The sequence below is a fragment of the Brassica rapa genome, chromosome A02, assembly GCF_000309985.2.
Source record: "Brassica rapa cultivar Chiifu-401-42 chromosome A02, CAAS_Brap_v3.01, whole genome shotgun sequence".
NCBI classification, from domain to species: Eukaryota; Viridiplantae; Streptophyta; class Magnoliopsida; order Brassicales; family Brassicaceae; genus Brassica; species Brassica rapa.
Genome location: NC_024796.2, coordinates 9,642,177 through 9,665,774, shown reverse-complemented (window position 1 = coordinate 9,665,774; position 23,598 = coordinate 9,642,177). Strand labels below are relative to the sequence as shown.

The following is a 23,598-nucleotide window of genomic DNA, read 5'->3' as shown; positions in this document are numbered from 1 at the left end:
TTATATGTCTCATTCTTGTTGATTCTTTTATGATCTTACTTCTCCGTCAAAATCCATCAGCTAAAATCCAGGTGACAACGAACAATGTGCTGGTGACAGTTACTCGGCTGCTGCAGACGATGCAATAGAAACTGCTGAGATTGCATAGCGGGTCATTTACGGGTTCTTCAACCAGGTATAATTGCCGATGTGGGACCTAGTGGTAGCTCTTGATTTGAGAAGCTAGAGAAAATTGGTGAAAGTACTTACACGTACCTACTTACTTGACCTTAGAGCATCTCTAGAGCAATTCTATTTTTTCTCTATATTTTCCTTTAAAATTGAGTAATTCTGTTATATGATAACTTTTGCTCAAATGATATGCATGTATAATAGATTTATCCTATTATAGAAGAAATAATAGATGAATTTTACTTTTTTACTCTAATTATATAAAGGAATAAATAAGGTTGGGTTGAAATGGGCTTTGGATTTAGCTACTTGAATTTTTAGTAAAAACACTTTTCAATTGGCATTTGCTGAGGTTCCAGAGACATTGAGTAGGATTAAGATTAAGAGATTCAGTCTTTGATTACTTTGAACATTAAACCATGGTTGATTGACTTAGGATCTGATGGGCATTGTTAGTCCATAAGCTGGACTTGATATTATAAGCTGATGAGGCAAAAGGATGTTTGGATGGTGCATGAGCCGCGAAGGGCCGAATGCATATCCTTAGATGTTTGAAGACTTCCCAAGGGTTACTTAAATTTGTGGAGATGGTTGGTTAAATGACTAAGTACCTAACGGAGTTGTTTTATGAGTAAAGAGCTGCACGCAGTATATGGCAGCTGGCCATAGCTCTGTCTTAGATCAGTTCGAGTGTCACAACTCGATCAGCTGGTCTATGAGTTCATTCAGTTAGAGCAGCTCGGCCGATGAGCTAACAAGCTCTGTGGATGTGACTAATGTATGATCTAGCAATACTTGTATAGGTCTAGAGAGAATGGTTTAGGGGAATGGAACCTCGGATTTGTATGACTTGATTCGGGTTTAGGATTGACCTTTGAACTAGCTGGTAGTTGGGTAGACTTACCACAGCTGAGGTGATTCGACCGGACGAGTATTAGATTGGATTTAGTCAAATGGTTTGTAGAGAATATTCCGCTGCATATGAGTTGAAATGATCTAAGCTAGGAAATGACTAAGGTAGTCTTAAGCTAATCTAAGTTAGCCCTTGCCTATGGGTGATATTATAGATAAATGGCGAAAAATTTAGAGGTTCGGCCAGGAAGTGGACTGAGCAACGTGAGGCGTCGACCGCAGCGTAGACGGCCGGGATCGGGTCTTACAGTGACAATGAAGCAGACCTCTTCACAAAATCACTTCCTATTTCGGTATTCATAAAACATGTCCATAGCATTGGGATGCGACATCAAATGGATCTATGAGATGACATATTCGAGGGAAAGCTTGCGTCGTTTTAATCTTTTTACCTTATATGGTTTTTTCCATTGGATTTTCTTATAAAGGTTTTTAATGAGGCAACAAAGACATTAAACAAGAAACGATAGTGGCACTGGTCTCAAAGGAGAAGTGTTATAAACGTGAAGAAAGGGAACACCAATATTATACACACCGAACTTGATGAAACTATATGAATGTAAATTAAATGGAGCCAATCTGTCATTATGCGCATACAATAACTTCTACTTTTTACTTCTATATAAACGAACGAATTCGTTCGATTGTAAACACATCATCTCTTCTCCTTCTTATAACATATTTTCTCTCGCTATTATCATTGTATCAGTATCATCTCCCTTTTGAGTGTATAAATTTTCGTCGTTATTTAAAATTTCCGATACAATAAAATCATAAATATTATTATAACAAATTGATGAATAAAAAAAGAATTTTCTAGAATAGATTTTTTTTTAGTTTATTTTCACAAAAATAGCTTTCAACGTAAAAAAAACCAAAAGAAGTTTTATTAAAATTTAAGTATAAACTTATACCATAGGGTTAACTAATCTAGACTTATAGTTTAGAGTTAAGAGATGTGAAGTTTCAAATTTTTTAAAAAATAAATATTAAAACTTTTAAAATAAAAATGGACTATTTTAGTCATTTTTAGAGCTATTTTGATAATAAAAAATTAAAAATTGATACTTGAGAGAATTATCCATAAAACTAGGGGTGGGCTTTCGGATATCCCTTCGGGTTCAAATCGAGTATTTCGGATTTTCGGGTATTTCAGTATAGGAGTATAGAACCCGTTCGGGTTCAGTTATTTCGGGTCGGATTTTGGATATTTAGATTTTGAAAAACAAAATTAAATTCTTCATTTCTCAAGTTTCTTGTATTTAAAAAATATAACTTTCACTTAACTGTTTTTTTTTATATATATACTGAATGATTAATAGATTTAGAGATGATATTTTAAAAATAAAAAGACACTAATTTGATTATTATTTTTAAATTTTGGATGCAATTTTTATTAATGCATGAAACACAAATTTTGACATACATTTAAGTGAGTAGGAAATCATTTTGTCTATAATTATATGTATATCATATGATCTCAAAGTATGTATATATAGCATCATAATATATTTATAAAATAAAATGAGAGAAGTAAACTATAAATATAAGGTTAAGTATACATATGTTCGGTTATGTTCCCGACGACGTCAATTCGTTAGGTTATTTTACTACTTCGGTTCAGATTTCGAATCAGGTTTTTCGGGTGCGGTTTCGGGTATCGGGTAAAGTGTCCACGCATACATAAAACAATTGCATAACATTAGAATTTAATGGAAACTTAAACTTCTTCAGATTCAGTCCAATTTTTAGATTCAATGCCTCCACCTTGCAAGAAAAAAAGTCAAAGTCAAATACATTTTGGATTTACTTCCTTAAATGAAAATGTGAATTTGACCATTAAAAATTTACTTCTTTTTATGAAAATATACTTTCAGCCCTGAAAATACCCAAAGGGGAAGCACAAGCGCCAAAGTCCCTTTTCGAAATTTGCTTTCCCTCTTCTTCCAAAACCCCATTTTCATTTTCCCCTTCGTCTCTCATAAATAGCTTTGGTTGCTCTCTTCTGGATCATCCCTCTAAACCCAGATAACAAAGTCTCCATCTTTCCAATTGCTATGGCTTTGGACGCATCGACGAAACCATCTAAGCGCACAAAGAAGCCCAGCGGCAAGAAACCATCGAAACGCAAAACGAACCCAGGCGTTCGAGTTGTCGGAGGGAGGATCTACGACTCTAGCAACGGCAAATGTTGTCACCAGGTGAACAAACATCTCCACACTCTGATGATGGATCATGTTTGTGACCGTGCTCTTGTTTCTTTCTTGCAGTGCCGACAGAAGACGATGGACTTCGTAGCGTCATGCAAGGCCGTGAAGAATAACAAGCAATGCAAACTTAACATTTGCCATACCTGCTTGTTGAACAGGTTTGCTTTCAGTTTCCTTGTTTTGTTTTCCTGCGGTTATGTGTTTTCTGATCAGTTATTATATGTATTAATAGGTATGGTGAGAGGGCACAAGAGGTAGCTACCTTAAGTGATTGGCATTGTCCTAAGTGCAGAGGCCTCTGCAACTGCAGTTTCTGCAGGTAAATTTTATTTTATTTTATTTTATTGGTTTTGAGAGTTGAGCTTTGAGGTAAACTGTGTTGAGGGTTTTTACAGGAAGGAAAAAGGACTTGAACCTACAGGGATATTGTCACACAGAGCTAAAGCAAGTGGGTTGTCATCAGTCTCTGAGCTTCTACAAGTTGAGGGTGATGATAGCTTTGCTTATGCGAAAAAGGTAAAGCTGGTAACTCGAGAACATTTTGATCTAAGCTTTGTTTGTGTGACGTTAATGATGCTAATTGATTATATTATTTCTGCAGGAGGATGTTTCCATTGAAGGTAGAAGTGGCAACAGTGATTTTGTTTGCTTTAAAGTTGTCTTGAAAAGGAGAGACTAATACTAACTATTTTTTTCATGTTATGAATCAGATGTTGCCAATGAGGACTTTAAAGCGGCTGGCAAGAAGAAGAAAGCCTTGAATAAGAAAACAAAGACAAACCTGGTATTCATTTATCTAATCTTATTCAAGTTTATTTAGATATACGTTTATTTATATGTTGCTGATTTGATTATATTGTTTCTTGCAGGATGATGTTTCCATTGAAGGTACAAGTGGTGTCGGTTTGCTTTTTTTTTTTTTTTGTCATATAACGAACAGACTAAGGGTAACAGTTTTAATTGTTATGAATCAGATGTTGCCAATGAGAACAGCAAAGCGGCTGGCAAGATGAAGAAAGCCAAAGCCACCAACGAAGTGAAAGAGGAGGAGATTCAGATTGAGGCTAAACTTCCTATTGGTATAAGTTTGACTAATGTCGCAGGGATTGATATACCGACTGAAGAAACAGGAAATGTATTGCAGTTTCTTGAGTTTTGTTCAGCCTTTGGAGAGGTATTTTGTAAATAAACTTATCATCTGTAATCATTCCTTTCCTTGTGGTGTTTAATCTTAATCTGTGTTTCATTTTGGACTTTTCTTTTAGGCTCTTGATTTGAAAGAAGGGCAAGCTGAATCTATTGTTTCTGAGTTGTTCTCGTGTGGGCGTAGCACAAGAAGGCAACAATACTGCTCTGTTATCCCAATGATGATCCAGTTGCTGGAACTAATATCACATGATAGAGATATGTATGATTCTTTTTACTCTTACCCTGAAATGGTATGTATATATGTATATGTTCTTATTTCTGATGCATTTGAATATGATTGTTTCAGGTCTTTGTCTCTAAGTGCAACAGACAGCACTTGGTTCAGTTCTCTTGGAGAGTGCCTATTGCAGTCAGGTGTTCTGAGTGATGTGTTCCCACCAGAGACTTTCACTTCAGGTGTCTCTGAGTATACGAAGATGGATGCGTCAACAAGGCTCAAGCTTCTCAACTTCTTATGTGATGAGTCACTTAGCACTCTGTATGTATTTGTGTTCACTTATCTTGTAATTCATGCTTCGTTTTGACTTAACAAACTTGTGTGGAATCATTCCAGAGCAATGAGAAATTTCATTGAGACCAAAAGTGTGGAGTCTGAAGCACAGAGAAGAGAAGCAAAAGAAAAGGCTGCAGCTGCAAAGGAAAAGGTATTTCTATAATCTGTCAAGATGTTATTAAACTATCAAAACTATTTGTGCTAAACTTTGTTATTTTTCTTATCATAGGAGAAACAGCTGAGGCAGAAGATGCAAGGTGATCTTGCCAAAGCCCATATGGAAAGAAACGGAGCACCGTTATCCATTGAAGAGCATCATGCAATTTTGTCTCAAATAAAAGCTGAAGTTAAAGAAGCTCATGACAAGATGCTGGAGGCAAAGGGCATGATATCTAGAAGTAAATTTAAATTCTCTTTTTTAATTAATGGTCTTGCATATATTGTGCTTCATGCTTAACCTAATGAAACTCGTTTGCAGAGAGGCAAAGATGTGATGCTGCTGGAACTGACCCCATCCTATTGAATGATGATGGTCTTGTTCTCTGGAAACTCAAGTGCTTTGAAGAAGAACCAAAGTTTCTGCTTCAAGGTTTGAAATTTACTGAACTCTTTGTTTTACGTTTTTTTATTGGGAGTGTTTGAGATCTCATCCTTTTTATTCATACACAGATCTAGGTACTTTTGGTGATTTATCCCCACATGAAAAATGGTTAGCTTTTAAGCCTGAGCAGAAACAAGAGGTTGAGAAGTATATCTCTGCCAAAGGTGAGCTCATTCTCATATATGCATTTAAAAGGTCAAAATTAATCAAGTTCCTGGACATGAAGCAATATAAATTCTTTGCTTTTTTTGTAGGTTGAAACTTGAAGAGTGGGGAAGGCCATCATGTAATTTTCAGAAGTCATTTAACTCATTTCTTCCCTTTTTTTTTTTATCTTGGCTTCTTTCCATCAGTTCGGCTAATTCTATTGTTTGATGATATGCTTGTTTTATGCCTCAAACTCTTATTATAATGAAAAAACCTCAATCTTAGCTGTTTCAGAATATTATCAACATCAGTTATAATCTACTCGTAATTTCTAATTTTATTTTAGTCGCACTAATCTTTAATAAGACAGTTGAAAGTTTTTTCATATGAGAATACATATTAGGTTTGTAACTTTTTATAATCTAATCTTAGCCCACCCCTAGTAAACACAACAATGTTGCTTGTTCCTTTTGAATCTTAGAGAAAAAAACGTTTCCAAAGCTTTTGAATATTTGGTCTTCAATTTTGGTACCAAATGTAAGGGATATTATAGTCCTCTAAGGCACGATCCACAAAGCCTCGCCTAGGTGAGCTTAAGGATCTACGTTACAACATGTACTCTTCAAAACCCTAACATCTAACTTATGAAAATTGAAAAGTAACTTCGAATTACAACACTACTCATATCTATTAATCTTATAATTTCTTACTCTGCTCTGCGGTTACTTTCTATTATCTTGACCGCTTTTGCAATTCACAAAGCCCTCGCCTAGTTGTCTCTTCTTCTCTCCAGTTCATTAGCAAGAATAGGTTAGTAATCAACGATAGGTTAGTAAGCATATATATATATATACGTGCTTGTAGCTTCATCAAATATGTTTTCATGTACTAACTCTATCATAAAGTAAGTACAATTGGCTCAACTATATCTGTAAAGTGGTTCAAACATATTCGATTTACATTGGATATAATGGTAGTTGTATAGAACTCCGCAATACTAAATGGTGTTGAGCTCTCAGCCAATAGAAAAGGTAGTCCATAATCTGAAAAACTCAAAAACCTCAGTAGATATGGGCAGAACCGGCTCTAACATTTATGAAGCTAGAAACAATAAAGAAATTTTGGCCCCTTATTCTTTTATTGATTTTTTTTCAGAAAAAAAAAATATTGAACGATAAAACTATGAGCAATTCTCTCAAATATTTTCTTTTTAGTTTTTATCACAAAATAACCCTAAAAAAAAATGACCAAAATAACTCACTTTTCTTTTGAAATTTTTAATATTTATCTTTTATTTATACTTTTTAATAAAACTTATTTTGGTCATTTTTTTCATTGAGAGTTATTTTGTGATAAAAACTTAAAAAAAATGATATCCTAGGGAATTTCTATAAAACTATTATATTAAATGATATTTTAAAAATAAGTGTTAAAGAACTATTTAAAATTAAATTAAGTTTATACTTATTCATTCATTAAACTTATATAATCAAAACTTATAATTTGTAGTAACAATAACCAAAATCCATTCAACATTTCTATAACATAAATAATTTTCAATACAATCATGTGAGAATTGTTTTTGTACAATAAAAATCAAATGTGAAATTGTTAGATTATATGCAGTTTACGTGTATATTTGTTTTTCATATACCTTATACCAATGTTTATTTTTATTTTTGTTAACTACTTCTTACAAGTTTTATTTTCATAAACAAATTACTATCGTTATTATGGGAATATTTTTTTTTGTTTCCTCATTATTTATTGCATTTCATAATTGACATTAGTTACTAACAATTTAAAAAAAATATTATATCTGATTAATGATAAATTATGAAAACTAAAATACTTTTTATATTGGGGAAATTGCCAAATATGACCCAAAACTTGGTTTTAAACACAAAAGTATACTCCAACTTAAATCAAATGCTATACTAACCCAAAACAGAATGTATTTTTACGAATATAGCCCTAGAAGTCTTCTTCTGCGATAAGACTTGCGTGAAGTTTTCTCATATTATAGATCTTAAACATAATTTTTTAGTTTTTTCGAAAATTGATAAGAGGAAAACTTTTCAACATATATTAGTGAATGTAGTGAGTCATTATATTATTTGGTTTTGGATTTAGTAACATAAGTTATAGTATTGTGTGTATTTTTACGGTTAGATTTTGGAAGCTAAACATTTTTTTTTGAAAAATTAAAATTTGACCTCTGTGTGTTTAGTTTCGTGTATATTAAACACTTTCAAAGTTTATTTTAAGTTTAATGAAGTGTTTTTTTCTATTTAGTTAATCATTTAAGTTTAGGTATAAATTTAGAGTTTAGATTCTGTGCGAGTAGTATATTTAGAGGTAGAAGACTTCCAAGAAGGCATCTAATAGAAGACTTCCCTGAACGTCTTCTGAATCGAAAATATTTAACCTAAATTGACATTTTTATCTCCATATATATAAAAAAATGTAATGATTCTCACTATAACTCTTCAACCTCTCTTTAATCCATTTGAACTTGAAAACATCAAATTTTATATGAATTTTTCATTTTTTTGTCTCATCTCACAAATTTATCTTGTTTTTGTAGATTTTTTTATCACATGGCTCTTATCTTCTACTCATTTAAAAGTAAATCTATAAATTTTTGATATCTATTTTGTTTTGTTCTATAAAGGTAGATATATCTAATCTTCCACTCATTTTCTCATTTTGAAGTCATTTAAACGTTTTTTGATATGCATGTTTTTCAGATTTGGGTCTGGATATGCAGATTTTTCAGAAAAGATTAATAAGCATGAGTTGACAGAAGGTTAGGACAAGGCCGGCTTAGATAGGGAGCGAGTGATGCAACAGTCCTGGACCCAATCCGTTGTCCTCTTATTTCTTAATAGATAAGGGCCCGATTTAAAAAAAAATACTTGTATTTTAATATTAAAAATAAGAAAAAGGGCCAAAATATTTTTTATATGAAAGTATTTTTTATCTCCATAGATTTATTTTAAAAAATACTTCTGGTATTTTGAAAAAAACATATATCTATTAGATTTTTTAAAGAAAAATAATAGTTTGGAAATTAAATTTTTTTTTTTTGCCCAAGGGCTCATGGCACCATTGAACCGGCCCTGGATTAGGATTAATTTGGGAACATTTTAAAAAATTAGGATTTATTTGGCGTACTTAAAAGTTCAAGTTTTTCTTATAACCAGGAGATGTCTGGACTTTCGGGCCCAAATAATCCTCCCTCCCAGACCCGAGATCCGGCTGACACACTAATACTATATATGGTGTAACACATCCATCCAGCGATGGATCAAACCCAGAAACGAAAAACAACACTAACATCTACGCTTAAACTAACTGAACTGTAACATATGTGACAAGTTGGAACTTTTTTTTACTTATTTTTGAAAGTTCTGGATTTAAATGGCGTTTTCTCGTGTTTCAAAAAAAAAAATGTTTTAAAAAAATGGCGTTTTCTCAATAGATATATGCCGCTGTTGTTTTCCCTGAAATAAGAACAAACAACCCTTCACTAAAGGCTAGGGACGTCAAAATGAAAATTTGAAAACGACAAATCCTTTCAAAATCTTTATATGAAATCGTACGGGGAACCAACTCAGGTCACATTGAAGCCACTTTCCTTTTTCTTTTGACAAAACCCTAAAAAGGGGTTAATGTTTATGTTATATACACTACAGATTATTTTGGAACAAAACTTTCACCCCAAATAAAAGAGTTTATTTATCATTTTCATGGCAAGTATTTAGGAAAAAAACTAAAGGACCTCTGGATAAAAAATATAATGAAAAGCAGAACTTATTCGAGATCCCTAAAGCAAAATAGTGTACATTCAAGAACATCTTTAACTCCTGACTCTAAAAGCCCAGTCTTTATTATCGAAATGGAACCAAGATTACATACAAAGGGACCAACTTGCATTTCAGAGTTTTCTTTGTTATATTTCTGGACCAGTTGATATTAATGCCATTGGCCTATTGCCGAGATTACATACAAAGGGACCAACTTGCATACGTATACATAGTAAAAGTAATTCTAAGATGATACTAAAAGTAGCTGCATTTCAAGTTAATTCGTATAGGATCTGGAATTGAAAACCCTAAAAAATAAACCCTAGGCTGAAATTTTTTACCTGTATAAATTGAATGAGGAAGAAATGATATTTCTAAATCATACCAAAAATCATCTTTTGCAAGCAAATCTACAATTAACAAACACAAAACCATGTCTTCGTCACTCTATAGCTAACTAGTTTCTTGTTACACATCTCTCATGTATCTACCATTAATATCTAGAAAGCAGTTTTTGTCTTGGAGTCAGAAATCAGAGTTGGACGCTTACTCCCTCTCACTTGTTTCTGGGTTTCATCTTTTCTCTTTCCTCTTTTTAGCTGCTTCTCTCTTTTGATGATGTGAAAGTTGTGGTATTATTTCTAAAAGAAAACGCAAATTCTTGATTTTTGATTTCTGAAGCTCGGTGATGTCTTCTTCCAACAATGATTACAATAATGGTAACAGTGGAGTGTACCCTCTCTCACTTTACCTTTCTTCGCTGCCGGGCCATCAAGGCATCATCCGTAATCCCTACAATCATCAGTCAACAGCATCTCCGGGTCAAATGGTATCAGCCGTGCCTGAGTCTCTGATAGATTACATGTCGTTTAACTCAAACAGTGCTGTGAATCAGAAAGGTTATGAGATTCCTGAGGTGTCGAGAGAAATCAAGAAGGCGGTGAAGAAAGATAGACACAGCAAGATTCACACGGCACAAGGTCTTAGAGACAGGAGGGTAAGGCTTTCTATTGGAGTTGCTCGACAATTCTTCGATCTCCAGGATATGTTGGGGTTTGATAAAGCCAGTGAAACATTGGACTGGCTTCTCAAGAAATCAAGAAGAGGCATCAATGAGCTTGTCCAAGAAAAAAAGCTCAACAACAAGGATGGAGATTATGGAAACAATAGGGGTGGTGTAGAAGAGGATGAAGAAGATGGCGATAAGAGCTTTGTGTATGGTTGGAGTCCAGATTCCTGCGAAGAAGTGGTATATGAGGTCAAGAAGACAGAGAAGAGCAACGTATCTTCAAAGGGATTAATGGACAAAGCTAGAGGAAAGTCAAAGCAGATAACAAGAGAGATGGTCTATGATCATCCAGAAGCCGTCTCCGAGATCACACAAACTGAAATCATGGACCCATTCAAGAGGTCTATAATCTTCAATGAAGGGGATGACATGACACACTCTTTCTACAAGGAAGCAATCCAAGAGTTTGATAATCAAGAATGTATCTTAACCAAGACAAATGTCAATCTTCCGACGGATATGGATCAAAGTTACAATCAGCATTATGGGACGTTTATGTTAAAAGATAAGGGTTCTAGCAGCAACTACAATACCATTCTGCCTCAAAACTTGGATTATGGTTATGATCAAAACCCTTTTATGGATCAACTCTTTTGTGCAGTCACCAACAGGAATTTCCCCAGGGGTAAAGTTTTGGTTCAAGACTCTTCTCTAGCGTAGTTTATGATTCTTAATTATGTCTTTGCATTCCATGATATGTATATTTCTCTTGTCTTATCTGGCAGGGTTTCCTTAAAGGTTGATATTCTCCGGGCAATAGGCATCAAATTTAAACATGTAAGGAAAATAATCCTTTATATCTTTTCAATATATATTAAATCGTTGGTTATTTGTGTTCCTCTAGATATATATATGCTTGTTATCTGATCTTATGTGTCATTGATCAAGATAGCTTTTTATGATTCAGTGTCTACCTTCAAATTGTTTAGCTATTTCAAGTGGTATATTGTAACCTTTAAAGTATAATGAAGATGAATCTAAAAACTATTTAAATATTTGGCGAACGCCAGTCCAAGATTCATAATTCGATTAGGTGCTACACACAACAGTCCTTGAGACTAATCAATTTACAGTTAATCATCTCACAGAAAGCTCTACATAGGGTTCGTTCCTCAAACCCTAATTTCCATTATGACCCACATAATCACACATGCATGATGATGAATGTTGAGGGTCCCTTATACAAGTATATATCCACACAAACACATGAAACGTTTGATTGAGTTATATGGAAAATTGAAATGAAACTGAGCACTAGTGTGTGTGAACCGTGGAAGCGTGCCTTTGGTTATGATTTGGCCATCCAAATATGTGGTACATAGAACTTAGTTTTGACACTATATTCTCTTGCCCAGATAAGAATTGTTTGTGATGATATACTATATGCTTTTTCCTAGATCGAAAGTATATATTAATGGCGTCTAGAGTTTGGAAAAGAGGATAGTTAACTTCTACGGTGTGTAGTATCATCAAACCTTTGGAAAAGGGACTATTAACTTCTACATTAAAAACTAGTATTAGGTTAAACTCATTTGACTTAAGATGTCAACGAGCTTTTATTGATTTAACTTCTAGTTAGATTATCTACAACTAGACTTATGAACTTAAATCTGATTTAGGAAACAATTAATTGACATATATCAGCTTTAATTGCAGAAAAAAATAAGAGCATGATTAACCCTAAGAGTTGAAATTGGGTTCTTAATAATTTTTTAATAATTAATGATAGTTAAGAGGTTGTAGTTAAGAAACACTTAATTTTTTAGCTCCAATGGTAAAGTTCTTAATTTGGGTTCTTAAGAAAATTGTGGGAAGTGCCTCTTGCTCCAATCTCTTTAAGTAATCATTTTAAAAATTGTCAATACTGAACTTAGAAAAGAATTTGAGTATTTATCGTTACGTAATGGTGATAGTGCCGTTATCAGGATCAGGCTTGATTCTAATCTCAAGCTCACCACCATCTCCAAGCAATGCAGGCTCTGTCACACTCAAGAACCTCAGCTTATCCAACTTTCACCAAATTGAGAAGTACCAAGAAATAAAAATCGAAACTTTTTTGAAGAGGAACGAACTTCGGCTTGGTACTCGAACTTCTCGCCGGACACTTCCTCAGCCGTCTCCTTCTCCGCCACGGCGGCGTCGCACTTCACGGCGAAGCGGCTGCATCTCTTCTCGAGGTTCCAGCTACATGAAACGCTGGTTCTCAGTCCACTGCCGGCGCGAGGGAGAAACGCGGTTCTGAGAGGAGAGAGACGGGTCGGGGTGAGTGGAAGTGAAGTCAAAGGAGTCGTGTAGAGGCTTCGACTCAAAGCAGGAGCCATTTTAGATGATTACAGAGAAGTAGTTGTGTAGTTGGAGTAACGTAAAGGAGAGAGAGAGAGACGAAGTGGGTTAGTGCAAGAGGGGCCTCTCCCGCAGGATTTCATGACACCCGCCTCTTACTTCTTTTTATTTTTTAAAAATATTTTTAATGGGTTTGGGCTTAAGAACCCACGCAAGAGGTACCGTTAAACATGGTCTAACAGACTATATAGTACCTTCTTCTCATAGATATGCATTTTAAAAAAGACCAGACTGCTTTTAAGCAAAATGTGGTCAAATTAATCGTGTACCAAACCTACATTACTTAGTAATGACATTTACCATTTAGACAAAAAAAGAAGAAGGTACGCGTTGTATCCACCAAGTCCTTTTATTATCTATTATTTGCATAAATTTAGTTGTATATACATTTAATTTTCTTATTTGGAACTCTACCTATATAGCATTTGCTAACACATATGGATGTATAGAAAGTATAAGTACCCTTCCAAAAGCGATACGCTGGACTGGAACAAAAAAATTAGTTAAACATTACGAACCTCGTTGAAAACTCTTACCCAATAAAACTACTTAAAATTGAGTATATATATTAGATGATCCACGTATCATTTTCTCCTAAATATTTAACGAATCAACCTTGAAGCTTTGTGCGTTGACGTTTAGATAAAGTATATAGTCAGTAACCAATTCTTGCAACGAATTAAAAACAAAGAAAGAAATGCTCTCTAAAATTTAGACAAGGATATACATGCAGCTCATGCGAGATATAGATACCTTTGAAAATTGTTCATCGTTTCTTCAGATTTCAAATCCGAATAGCATTCTGAAGCACATAATACCATCTTGATTCTTGAAGGAATACATAAGCAAACAAAAGATTTTTAGTTGGTAGAAAGGAAAAAATGAGAATAGAGTTGGTTCTATCTTATATATAAAGTATTTATGTACATACATATGTTAGGAGAAAACTACCAAAACTATATGTGGAAGAGTTGGGTCGGATATTCGGATTAGCTTCAGTTTCTTGTTTTTTTTACTGACGTATATTCGGATTAGCTTCCGTTTCTTACTTCTTCAATTCTTCAAAATCATTTCATTTTCTTGCTTTTTTCCACACTTCAACGAAAGTAAAAAGTGTACTGGCAATTTATCTCGACTTGGCTAGCTGAATTAGTTAAGTTATCTATGAATAATCTATAATATTTTAATAAGCAAATGCCTGGAAACTGATTGTCTCAGAAGATTTTGGTTGAAAACTGAGAGTAACTTTACTATATAAAATTAAATTTGTCAGACAATCCTATGAAATAAACACCCACAAATAGCTGATTTTAATATTCACACAATATCTTTTCTGCGTGTCGTTGTGGTACTATTTTAATTATTTTTTTATTACTCTGACCTTGACTGGACCTCTCCACTGCGTCCAATATTTAGGGTTAAAATTTACTGATTTGACCAAAATTTATTTTAACTTCTTTACAATTTAGCTATCGAATAAAAAATGAAGTTGAAGATTTACGTCAAACTCAACTTCATTTTTTAGAAATGGTAATGTTCAAAATATGTAATAAAAATATGAAATGTTTAGCGCATGTCCAATGGACAGTGGGGATTGCTCTTACCAAAGAAAGAGATTTTGCTTCTTTATGAAAGACGAAAACTGAGATATTAATTGAACCAGAGTTAAATCAAAAAAGTTCTCTTCCGAGTTCTCTCCCACTTCTCTCTAAAACAGGTTTCTTAATTATAGTTGAAAGCGGTAGCCGGTGGCTCTTGCCGCTGGTTACCATCCTTTTCTTTTGTTTTTGGTTGTGAATAGCTTTTATCTATGATCAATTTCGCGTTGGCGATTTTCTATTCGCATTGGCGATTTCTTTTGTCGTGTTGACGATTTTGGGATGAAAAGTTCAACTAAGTTCAGAGCTGATTATCAGTCCCATCCTTTTCTAACTTGGGTGAACCTAAATAAAGTCTTTCTTCCGGCTAAGTCCGGATTTTAATCCATCCTTCGTAATTCATTCTCATCCCGTATGCTGTATCTTGAGATCTCTACCTCTTGGGTTAACTTCAGATCTCTTTTCTATGGGTCTAAATCTTACCCCTTTGAAGTTTAAGTCTTTGGCTTTGGGTTAGTATCCCTGATGAAAAGGGAGATGAAGATGTTGGTTTGACTTCGATCATTGTTAGAGAGATTCAGCAGAGTTGGTACCTTCCAGCGTTAAAGATAGTCTAACAAAGGGTCTCCTCAAATCTGATCGGGTCCTTCCCTGTGATAAATCACCAGAGATGGCTAGAGTTTCATTTTATAGTAGCGGTTATGGCGAAAGAGAGAGTTAAAAGAGTACAAGTCATGGTTCAATCAAGGTGTTGAGAAAGAGAAGAAAGCTTAGACCGGTGACTGGTTAGTCGAAAAGCTGCCGGAAAGGAGAAGATTGCCGCCGGTGAAGCTTGGAAATTGAGTTGCATGCCTCTTTTTTAACACGTGTATTTTTTGTATTATATGGTGAACACGTATGGATTGATGTATACTGTGTGTACTCAGGGCCGGGCCTGACATATGTAGGCCCAGAAGCAACTAAAATTTATTTGGCCATACAACAATTCTTTCGATAAAAAATCATTGCGGATTTGCTGTATATGCGTTTCGAACTCGACATCCTAAGACAATTAACAACCAAATTTTGCCATCTGAACTGTCAGACATTTGATGTAATTGGTTCCTAAATTATTTTTAACACTATCGGTCCTCAAGCTAATGTTTGATGAGCTTGTGCTCAGGCCCGGCCCTGTGTACTCTTTAACTCATGGATAATGTTGATAAAAAAGAAAAAAATTGAACCAGAGTTGTGTTTCAAAAAAGAAACTGAACAAGAGTTATCTCTCTCTCTCTTTTGGGCCAAAATACAAAATTAGTGGGCCAAGAGTCCGGCTCCCTAATTGAAGAGAGAGAGCCCATTATAAGACAGTCTTGCTTGCCCGCAGAGGAAGCTAGACGAAGAAAGATCGGCGGAAGAAAAACAATGGAGTCTCCGAAGAAGATAGCTCATGAGATCGGCGGTGTCAAGAGAGACGCTCTTCGATTCGGTCTCAACGGCGTGAAGAGCGACATCGTCGGATCTCACCCACTCGAATCCTCTTACGAATCTGTAATCTTTCCCCCCCTAAATCGAGTTTATCGAATCAAATCTGTTTGTCTCTCGGGAGATTAGCTAAGAAAGGAACTTAAAAGTGTGCTCGATTAGCTTACTTCTTCTCATGTTTGCTGTTTCAATCTCACTAGAGCTCTCAATGGCTGCAAAATTAGGGTTCTTTTGTGGATCAACAGTTACTTTGTTTTGGGTTTCAGGGAAAGAGATCGCACGAGGCGACGAAGAGGACGATCATTGGGCACACCTACGGGTCTGCACTTCCTTTGAAGATGGATATGGACAGGCAAATTCTCTCACGGTAACATACTAGAACACTGATAGGTCTCTCTATGACTAGATCAGATTGCTAATAGTTTGTACATAAAGATTCTGTTATGTGTGTGACCATTGGGAAGCTAGTTTTTGGTTTAAAGTTAGATAAGGTGTTAACTCTTTGCTGTATGATCTGCTTGTGTCGGAAGAACAATGTTTGATTGCACTTTTCTCATTCTATCCTTATTTTTCTCTCTGTTAGGTTTCAAAGACCTCCTGGGCCAATTCCATCGTCAATGCTCGGGTTAGAAGTCTACACAGGAGCCATTGATAACTTTGGTTTTGAGGATTACTTGAATGGTATTTGTCCTTTACTCCTATCCTATTGCATTGCATGTTTCTCAACGCTACATTCACTTCTCTAGATCAGTAGATATCCTATTTGATGGTATCTCATTATGCACTAACAGAACACTATTAGATGAAAATCTATACTTTGATACTCGCAAGATGCCATTATTGATTGGTCAGATTAAGTAATGAAAGGGGTCTAAACGTGGCATTGGTTTTAAAATTGGATATCAGATTGTCTGAAACTTGTGTTTGTTTGTATCCCTTGCAGATCCTCGTGACTCGGAGATATTCAAGCCCGTAGACTTCCACCACGGGATGGAAGTTCGTCTTGGCATCTCAAAGGGCCCCGTTGCCCCAAGTTTCATGTAAGGCCCGCCCCCTCATGGGTGGGTTTTGTTGGATGTTCCCGTCATTTTAGCTTTTGATTGATAATGAATCCAAGTGTATGACTTCTATTCTCTCTTGACCTTAAGTTTGAAATCAGATGAAACTGGGCAATGAATATGTTCGATTAATTCTACTATGCTGATTCCAACAAATTGAAGACTCACCCGGACCTCATAATCAAAATTCTATTATATTATCTGCTGAACAAAAATGTTTATGTGATATATTTCTTCCATTTTCTATTCATGTTTCTTCTACTTAACTCTTCTCATGCTTACGTTGAGACCATAACTGAATGGAAGTTATGATTAAAAATGTATAATTTCTCTCTTAATATGATGACCCAGTTACCACTAAACCAGGACCTCATAACCGGTGATGTCTTAGGAGGAAACGTAAAGAAACTTAGTTTGTTCAGCTGGAACTTGTACACTCTCACATGGAACTTGTAAACCAAAATTAAGGACAAAACCAATTATACGTAAACACAAAAATACCAGAGTTGCAAAGGCACGCACAGTCACAATGATGGATGTCACGTGGAGACAGAACATATACTTGCTTGCGTTGTGTCAATACAGCACAGCTCTGAGCCACGTTGGCTTCATTTTAGAGCCAGAGTTGAAAAGGCACATTTGGCTTTTACATTTTTTTTTTTGTAACTGAAATTATTTTTAAATTTCTTTATTTATTTTTCTTCGAATTATCCATCTCCAACTGCAGATCTTGATATATTTTTCCTTTATGGTAAGTATATCATACAATAACTAAATTATCCGATTTTATTTTGGGCAATTGTCAATAATAGCACCTTTTGAAGATTATGTCTCAAAAATAGCATTAGAAGGAGAAAGTCACAAAAATGACATTTATTAAAGGGTAAAATATCCCTAATATCCTTGGTTTAAAATTAAATAAACAAATAAAAATAAATAAAAATAAATAAAATAAAATAAAATAAAAAAATTAAAAAAAAAGATTAAAAAAAAGAATTTTTTTTTATAGTTCAGATTATATGTTTTCAGATTCGAAATTTTTATAATTTTTTTTTTGAAAATGTTTTTTTTAATTTTTTTTTTGGAATTTTTCTTTTATAATTTAAAAATACTTTTTGAAACTGTTTTTAAAATTTTTATTTTTTATTTTAGTATTTATTTTTTATAAAATTTTAAACCTTAATTCCAAAACCCCACCCCTTAACTCTAAACCCTAAGGTTTGGATTAATTAACTCAAGGAATATAAGTGTATATTTACTTCTTTAATGAAACATATTTTTGTGACTTTGAGCTTTAAGTGCTACTTTGGAAACAAAAACTTGGTTTGGTGCTATACTAGTCTTTTTCTCTTTTATTTTTAACAATGAGAAAAACTTTAAAAATAACCTCACTCAGAGTCGCAGTCTAAAAATCACTCTTCATGATCAGGGGTAGTTTCGTCTTGAGCAGAAAAGTAGCACACTTGCAGGCAGCTCATAACCGTTGTAAATCTAAAATTCCAAATTTACCCTTAGGGAACCTTTGAGCAAATAGCTAAGAATGCGCCCAAAAATGTAAAAAAAGAGAAAACTAGGGGTCCACATTTATAAATATAAAGTGAAAAAAAAAACAGAAAGAAATGATTCGCGCGAGCCACAGAGAAGAGAAGAGAGGAGAGAGAATGAGAAGTTGCTTAGAGACGTTGTCGGACTTCAAACCAGTTTCAGTACCGGAATTTAGGAACTCCGTTTAAGTCCGGGGCCGTCTAAAACAAAAAAGGATAAGCCTTTTCTTCTTCAGAGAGAGAGTGAAGTTAGAGAAGATCGTTCATTTTCGTAATTCAGGTGGTTGGGTGAGAGAAAGTCATGGTCTTTATTTGTTTCTGAGAAATTGGGAAAGATGTCGTCCACGCCTCTCAAGGTCTGGCAACGTTGGTCTACCACTCCAGCTAAAGGTCCAGACATGGTGACCGCTGTTACGGGTCGGGTCAGTGAGATCCAGTACGAAGACGATCCTAGAAGATTGCTCTCTGAGCTTCAAAAAGAGGTGGGCTTTTTTTAATTCTAATCTGTGTTCTTTGGTTCGTTACTTTCCTCTTTGGTATGTTGGGTTTCCTGTAATAGATTTGTGTCTCATAATTGCAACGCACGTGGCACTATGTTGACTTTGTAACCAACGTTGTGGCTTTTTATAGATTTCACCTGCAGTTATGGACGTGAAGTTTCATTTCAATAGTTCTTACTGTTACTATTAGTGCTTCTATTTGATTTTTACTTAGCTGATTTGTTTTTCTGCTGAAGCAGCTTTTTGAGTATCAACACAGTATGGGTCTTCTTCTGCTCGAGAAAAAGGAGTGGGGTTCTAGATACGAAGAGCTTCAACTAGAATTTGAACATGCGAACGAGTGTCTTAGGAGAGAACGCAATGCGCATCTGGCTGCTATGGCAGATGTTGAGAAGAGGGAAGAGGGTTTGAAGAAAGCTCTGGGGGTTGAGAAACAGTGTGCACTTGATGTAAGAGTCTCCAACTTTCAACTTTCTCTGTAATAATTATATTTATTTTTTTGAGATAGTACAGATACAATTATACCAAATATTTCAGGCAGATTCGTTCACTCAGATCTTTTATATTTTACGTAGTTCGAGTATGATTATTCTAATTGGGTCATTTTTTACAAATTGATGCAGCTGGAGAAGGGTCTGCGGGAGTTACGCTCTGAAAACGCAGAGATCAAATTTACAGCTGACTCAAAGTTGACTGAGGCAGATGCATTGGTCAGAAGTGTTGAAGAGAAGTCTCTGGAAGTGGAGGCGAAGCTGCGTGCTGTTGATGCAAGACTTGCTGAAGTTAGTAGGAAGAGTTCAGAGGTGGAGAGGAAGTCCAAGGAGGTGGAAGCTAGAGAAAGTTCTCTTCAAAGAGAGCGGTTTGCCTACATTGCTGAGTACGTATCCTTTATGCTTTGATTATTATTAGGAGATGATGACTCGTTGGTTCAACGTGTTTTGCTTTTTCTTTCCTCAGACGAGAAGCAGATGAGGCAACCTTGTCAAAGCAGAGGGAGGACTTGCGTGAATGGGAAAGAAAGTTGCAAGAAGGAGAAGAAAGAGTTGCTAAATCTCAAATGATTGTAAAACAGAGAGAGGATAGGGCAAATGAAGGTGATAAGATTGTCAAGCAAAAGGGAAAAGAATTTGAAGAGGCTCAAAAGAAGATTGATGCTGATAACCTTGCGTTGAAGAAAAAGGAAGACGATATCACCTCAAGAATAAAAGCTCTGACTTTAAAGGAGCAAGTAAGCAGCTCGCTTTTCCTTGTAGTATTCTTTTATTATTTAAAGTGGTTGGAATCTTGTCCATTTACATACTTTTTCTGGATGTAGGAAACGGATGTGCTGAAGAAATCCTTAGAGACAAAAGAGCGAGAGCTACTATCTATGCAAGAGAAACTGGATGCCAGAGAAAAGGCATGCGCTCTCTATCTCTCTCTCTCTCACACACACACACACACACACACACACACACACACACTCTCTCTCTCTCTCTAAATAAATATAGAAATATTTCTCTGTATTAGTAGACTGTTTTATTTTTGAGAAGGTTGATATCATTCTGAGTTTTGACTGTGCTAGTTGTTTTATTTTGGCTAATTGATAGGTTGAAGTTCAGCAACTATTTGATGAACACCAAACTAAGTTGGAGGCAACACAGCGTGAGTTTGAGTTGGAAATGGAGCAGAAAAGAAAATCTATTGATGACAACTTGAGGAGTAAGGTTGCTGAGGTGGAAAAAAGGGAGGCTGAGTGGAAGCACATGGAGGAAAAGGTTGCTAAACGTGAACAGGCATTAGATAGGAAGCTGGAGAAGCATAAAGAAAAAGAAAAAGATTTTGAATTAAGACTGAAAGGCATAAAGGGGAGAGAGAAAGCCTTGAAAAGCGAGGAGAAGGCATTGGAAACTGAGAAGAGAAAACTTGCCGAGGATAAGGAAAATATACTCAATCTTATAGCTGAAGTCGAGAAGATAAAGGCTGAAAATGAAGTACAGCTATCAGAGATTCGTGAAGAGAAGGAAGAGCTTAAAGTGGCTGAGGAAGAGAGGTCTGAGTATCTACGTCTGCAAACCGAATTAAAGGAGCAAATAGAAAACTGCAGGTCTCAGCAGGAGCTTCTTTCGAGAGAGGTAGAGGATCTGAAGGCCCAAAGGGAATGTTTTGAGAAAGAATGGGAAGAACTTGACAAGAGGAAAGCTAAGATCGAGTCCGAACTAAAGAATATAACTGATGAGAAAGCAAAACTAGAGAGAAACAATCACTTGGAAGAAGAGAGGTTGAAAAAGGAACATCAAGCAGCAGATGACAACATGAAAAGGGAGCTAGAAACTCTTGAAGTGACAAAAGCTTCATTTGCAGCTACTATGGAGCATGAGCGTTCGGTGATCTCTAAGAAAGCTGAGAGCGAAAGAAGTCAACTGCTTCACGATATTGAAATGCTAAAAAGGAAACTGGAGTCTGATATGCAGAGTAAACTGGAAGAAAGAGAAAAGGAGTTGCAAGCGAAAGAGAAGTTGTTTGAGGAAGAGAGAGAGAAGGAACTGAGCAACATTAATTACCTAAGGGACCTAGCAAGAAGAGAATTGACGGATGTGCAGATCGATAGACAGAGAATAGAGATAGAAAAGCTAGAAACTGATGCTAGCAAGAAACATCTTGAAGAGCAGCAGACAGAAATCCGGAAAGATGTTGATGATCTTGTTGCCTTAACCAAGAAACTGAAGGAGCAACGGGAGCAATTTATTAGCGAGAGAAACCGTTTCCTTTCTTCCATGGAAAGTAATAGGAACTGCAATCACTGCGGTGAACTGCTTTCAGAGCTTACACTTCCTGACATTGACAACCTGGAAATGCCTAATTTGTCAAAACTGGTTGAGAACGAAGCACCACAGCAGGAGATGAGGGATATATCGCCAACTGCTACCTCCTTAGGATTGACAGTTCCTGGTGGGACAGTGTCATGGCTCCGGAAATGTACTTCAAAGATTCTTAAGTTGTCCCCAATAAAAATGGGAGAAGCCTCTGTTGCTCTAAATTTTGCTGACCAGGAACCTGAGTCTACTGAGCTAGCTAACGCGAACAGTGGGCCATCAACTATGCTTCAGGTCCAATGTGAAAGCCTCACAAGAGAAGTTAAAGTCGCCAATGCAAACTCAGACGGTGATCAAAGCAACATCAACAGCAAGGCTCAAGAAGTTGATGCAGATTCTTTGTCCAATCCAAATGGTGATGATCAATTACGCATGAGAGGGAAAGCCAGAGTCGGAAGAACACGTTCTGTCAAAGCTGTTGTTGAAGATGCCAAAGCTATCTATGGAGAATCTATAGAACTCAGTGAGCCCGTTGATTCAACAGAAAATGTTGAGGACAATGCTAAAGGAAATGATGAAAGCACGGATGAACCTGGTCGTTCTGATAAAGGGGCTTCAAAGAATGGACGGAAACGTGGACGTATGGGCTCTTTGCAAACTTGTACTACTGAGCAGGATGGTAACGAGAGTGATGGAAAATCAGATAGTGTCACCGGAGGAGAACGTCAGCGTGGGAAGAGGCGGCATAAGGTTGCATCAGAGAAACAAGAAGAAGTTGTGGGACAAAGATATAATCTCCGGCGATCTACAAGGTTACTTTAAATCTCATTTACTTTCAAACACAGACACTGAGGATAGTGCGTTTTCTTTTTGTTCAGGGCGTTAATAAACTGTTTTGACATTTGGGTTATTAGGGTGGCTGGAAAAACCGCACTTGGTAAGAAGAATGAAGAGACTACTGGTGGAGTGCAACAAGAGGAGGGTATTTACTGTGCTCAAACCACTGCCACAGCATCAGTAGGCGTTGCTATTAGCGACGATAATGGCGTAAGCACGAATGTGGTGGAGGTAAAATGCTCTCACAACTAAAGCTTTCACCTCGTTTATTTTTTCCCTTTTCTTTTGATTTCTCTTTCTTGACTAATCTATTTATTTCAACAGCGTGAAGCCATGGCAGACTGTGAGGATACAGACGCTGGTTCGGCCAAAAGAATAGGTGAGAGTCAAGAAATGAGTGAAGAAGATGTGAACAAAACACCTCAAAGGGCTGACTCTGGAAACGAGTATGATGGTGAAGAAGATGAATCGGAATCAGAACACCCCGGGAAAGTCTCCATTAGTAAGAAGCTCTGGACTTTCCTGACGACGTAGCCCCATCTTTGACCAGGGTGTAGTTCGCATATGATGTTATAATCTGTTGACAATGTTAGTGTTTGCTTTTTATCTCTAGTTATCTTAGGAGCCTTTTTTGTGTGGATCTTTTTCACCAAAGTGTAGTGATTTCTTTCTAGGTTTCTACCACTTTGTTGCTATCTGGTTAAAAGAGTATACTTCTTTGGTCTGTTTTAGATGATTATTTGATCTTATGAGAGTAGTCTCCCTGTAACCACAAAGCGTTTTCATTTGAACTTCTCTGGCATGTTTAAATAGTTAAGACTCCAGAATTCTTAGATGT

General features: G+C 35.8%; 5 protein-coding genes across 7 annotated transcripts; 4 read left to right on the top strand and 1 right to left on the bottom strand.

Annotated features, from left to right (window-relative positions):
• The first annotated feature begins 49 nt into the window (after window positions 1–49).
• On the top strand, window positions 50–6,036 carry LOC103852387. 2 transcript variants are annotated; one of them, XM_009129292.3, is made up of 15 exons: window positions 50–3,284; window positions 3,354–3,451; window positions 3,526–3,612; window positions 3,689–3,809; window positions 3,895–3,913; window positions 4,004–4,077; window positions 4,163–4,181; window positions 4,268–4,467; window positions 4,559–4,701; window positions 4,789–4,980; window positions 5,056–5,146; window positions 5,225–5,393; window positions 5,474–5,584; window positions 5,665–5,760; window positions 5,851–6,036. In XM_009129292.3, the coding sequence occupies exons 1-15, from the start codon at window positions 3,141–3,143 to the stop codon at window positions 5,853–5,855; spliced, it is 1,569 nt and encodes a 522-aa protein (XP_009127540.1). In that variant the 5' UTR covers window positions 50–3,140; the 3' UTR covers window positions 5,856–6,036. The 2 variants fall into 2 exon arrangements, with proteins under 2 accessions (XP_009127540.1, XP_009127541.1); XM_009129293.3 differs by lacking the exons at window positions 4,004–4,077; window positions 4,163–4,181.
• A 280-nt stretch (window positions 6,037–6,316) lies between these two features.
• On the top strand, window positions 6,317–14,255 carry LOC103852386 (transcription factor TCP1). Of its 2 annotated transcripts, XM_033283689.1 has the most exons (3): window positions 6,317–11,246; window positions 11,347–11,398; window positions 12,547–14,255. In XM_033283689.1, the coding sequence occupies exons 1-2, from the start codon at window positions 10,241–10,243 to the stop codon at window positions 11,355–11,357; spliced, it is 1,017 nt and encodes a 338-aa protein (XP_033139580.1). In that variant the 5' UTR covers window positions 6,317–10,240; the 3' UTR covers window positions 11,358–11,398; window positions 12,547–14,255. The 2 variants fall into 2 exon arrangements, with proteins under 2 accessions (XP_033139580.1, XP_009127539.1); XM_009129291.3 differs by having other exon boundaries at window positions 11,347–14,255.
• On the bottom strand, window positions 12,518–12,942 carry LOC103852496 (heat shock protein 90-5, chloroplastic-like). The gene is made up of 2 exons (XM_009129397.2): window positions 12,694–12,942; window positions 12,518–12,631 (listed from the first exon to the last, which is right to left on the bottom strand). The coding sequence occupies exons 1-2, from the start codon at window positions 12,940–12,942 to the stop codon at window positions 12,518–12,520; spliced, it is 363 nt and encodes a 120-aa protein (XP_009127645.1).
• Window positions 14,256–15,896: 1,641 nt separating the features above from the next.
• On the top strand, window positions 15,897–17,240 carry LOC103852384 (cyclin-B1-2). Its single transcript, XM_009129290.3, has 4 exons — window positions 15,897–16,092; window positions 16,293–16,393; window positions 16,610–16,707; window positions 16,970–17,240. Exons 1-4 carry the CDS (start codon window positions 15,967–15,969, stop codon window positions 17,068–17,070), a joined length of 426 nt encoding a protein of 141 aa, XP_009127538.1. The 5' UTR covers window positions 15,897–15,966; the 3' UTR covers window positions 17,071–17,240.
• A 1,207-nt stretch (window positions 17,241–18,447) lies between these two features.
• On the top strand, window positions 18,448–23,529 carry LOC103852383 (protein CROWDED NUCLEI 1). Its single transcript, XM_009129289.3, has 8 exons — window positions 18,448–19,110; window positions 19,368–19,577; window positions 19,752–20,005; window positions 20,086–20,356; window positions 20,444–20,527; window positions 20,718–22,735; window positions 22,838–22,991; window positions 23,085–23,529. The coding sequence occupies exons 1-8, from the start codon at window positions 18,964–18,966 to the stop codon at window positions 23,292–23,294; spliced, it is 3,348 nt and encodes a 1,115-aa protein (XP_009127537.1). The 5' UTR covers window positions 18,448–18,963; the 3' UTR covers window positions 23,295–23,529.
• The last annotated feature ends 69 nt before the right edge of the window (window positions 23,530–23,598 follow it).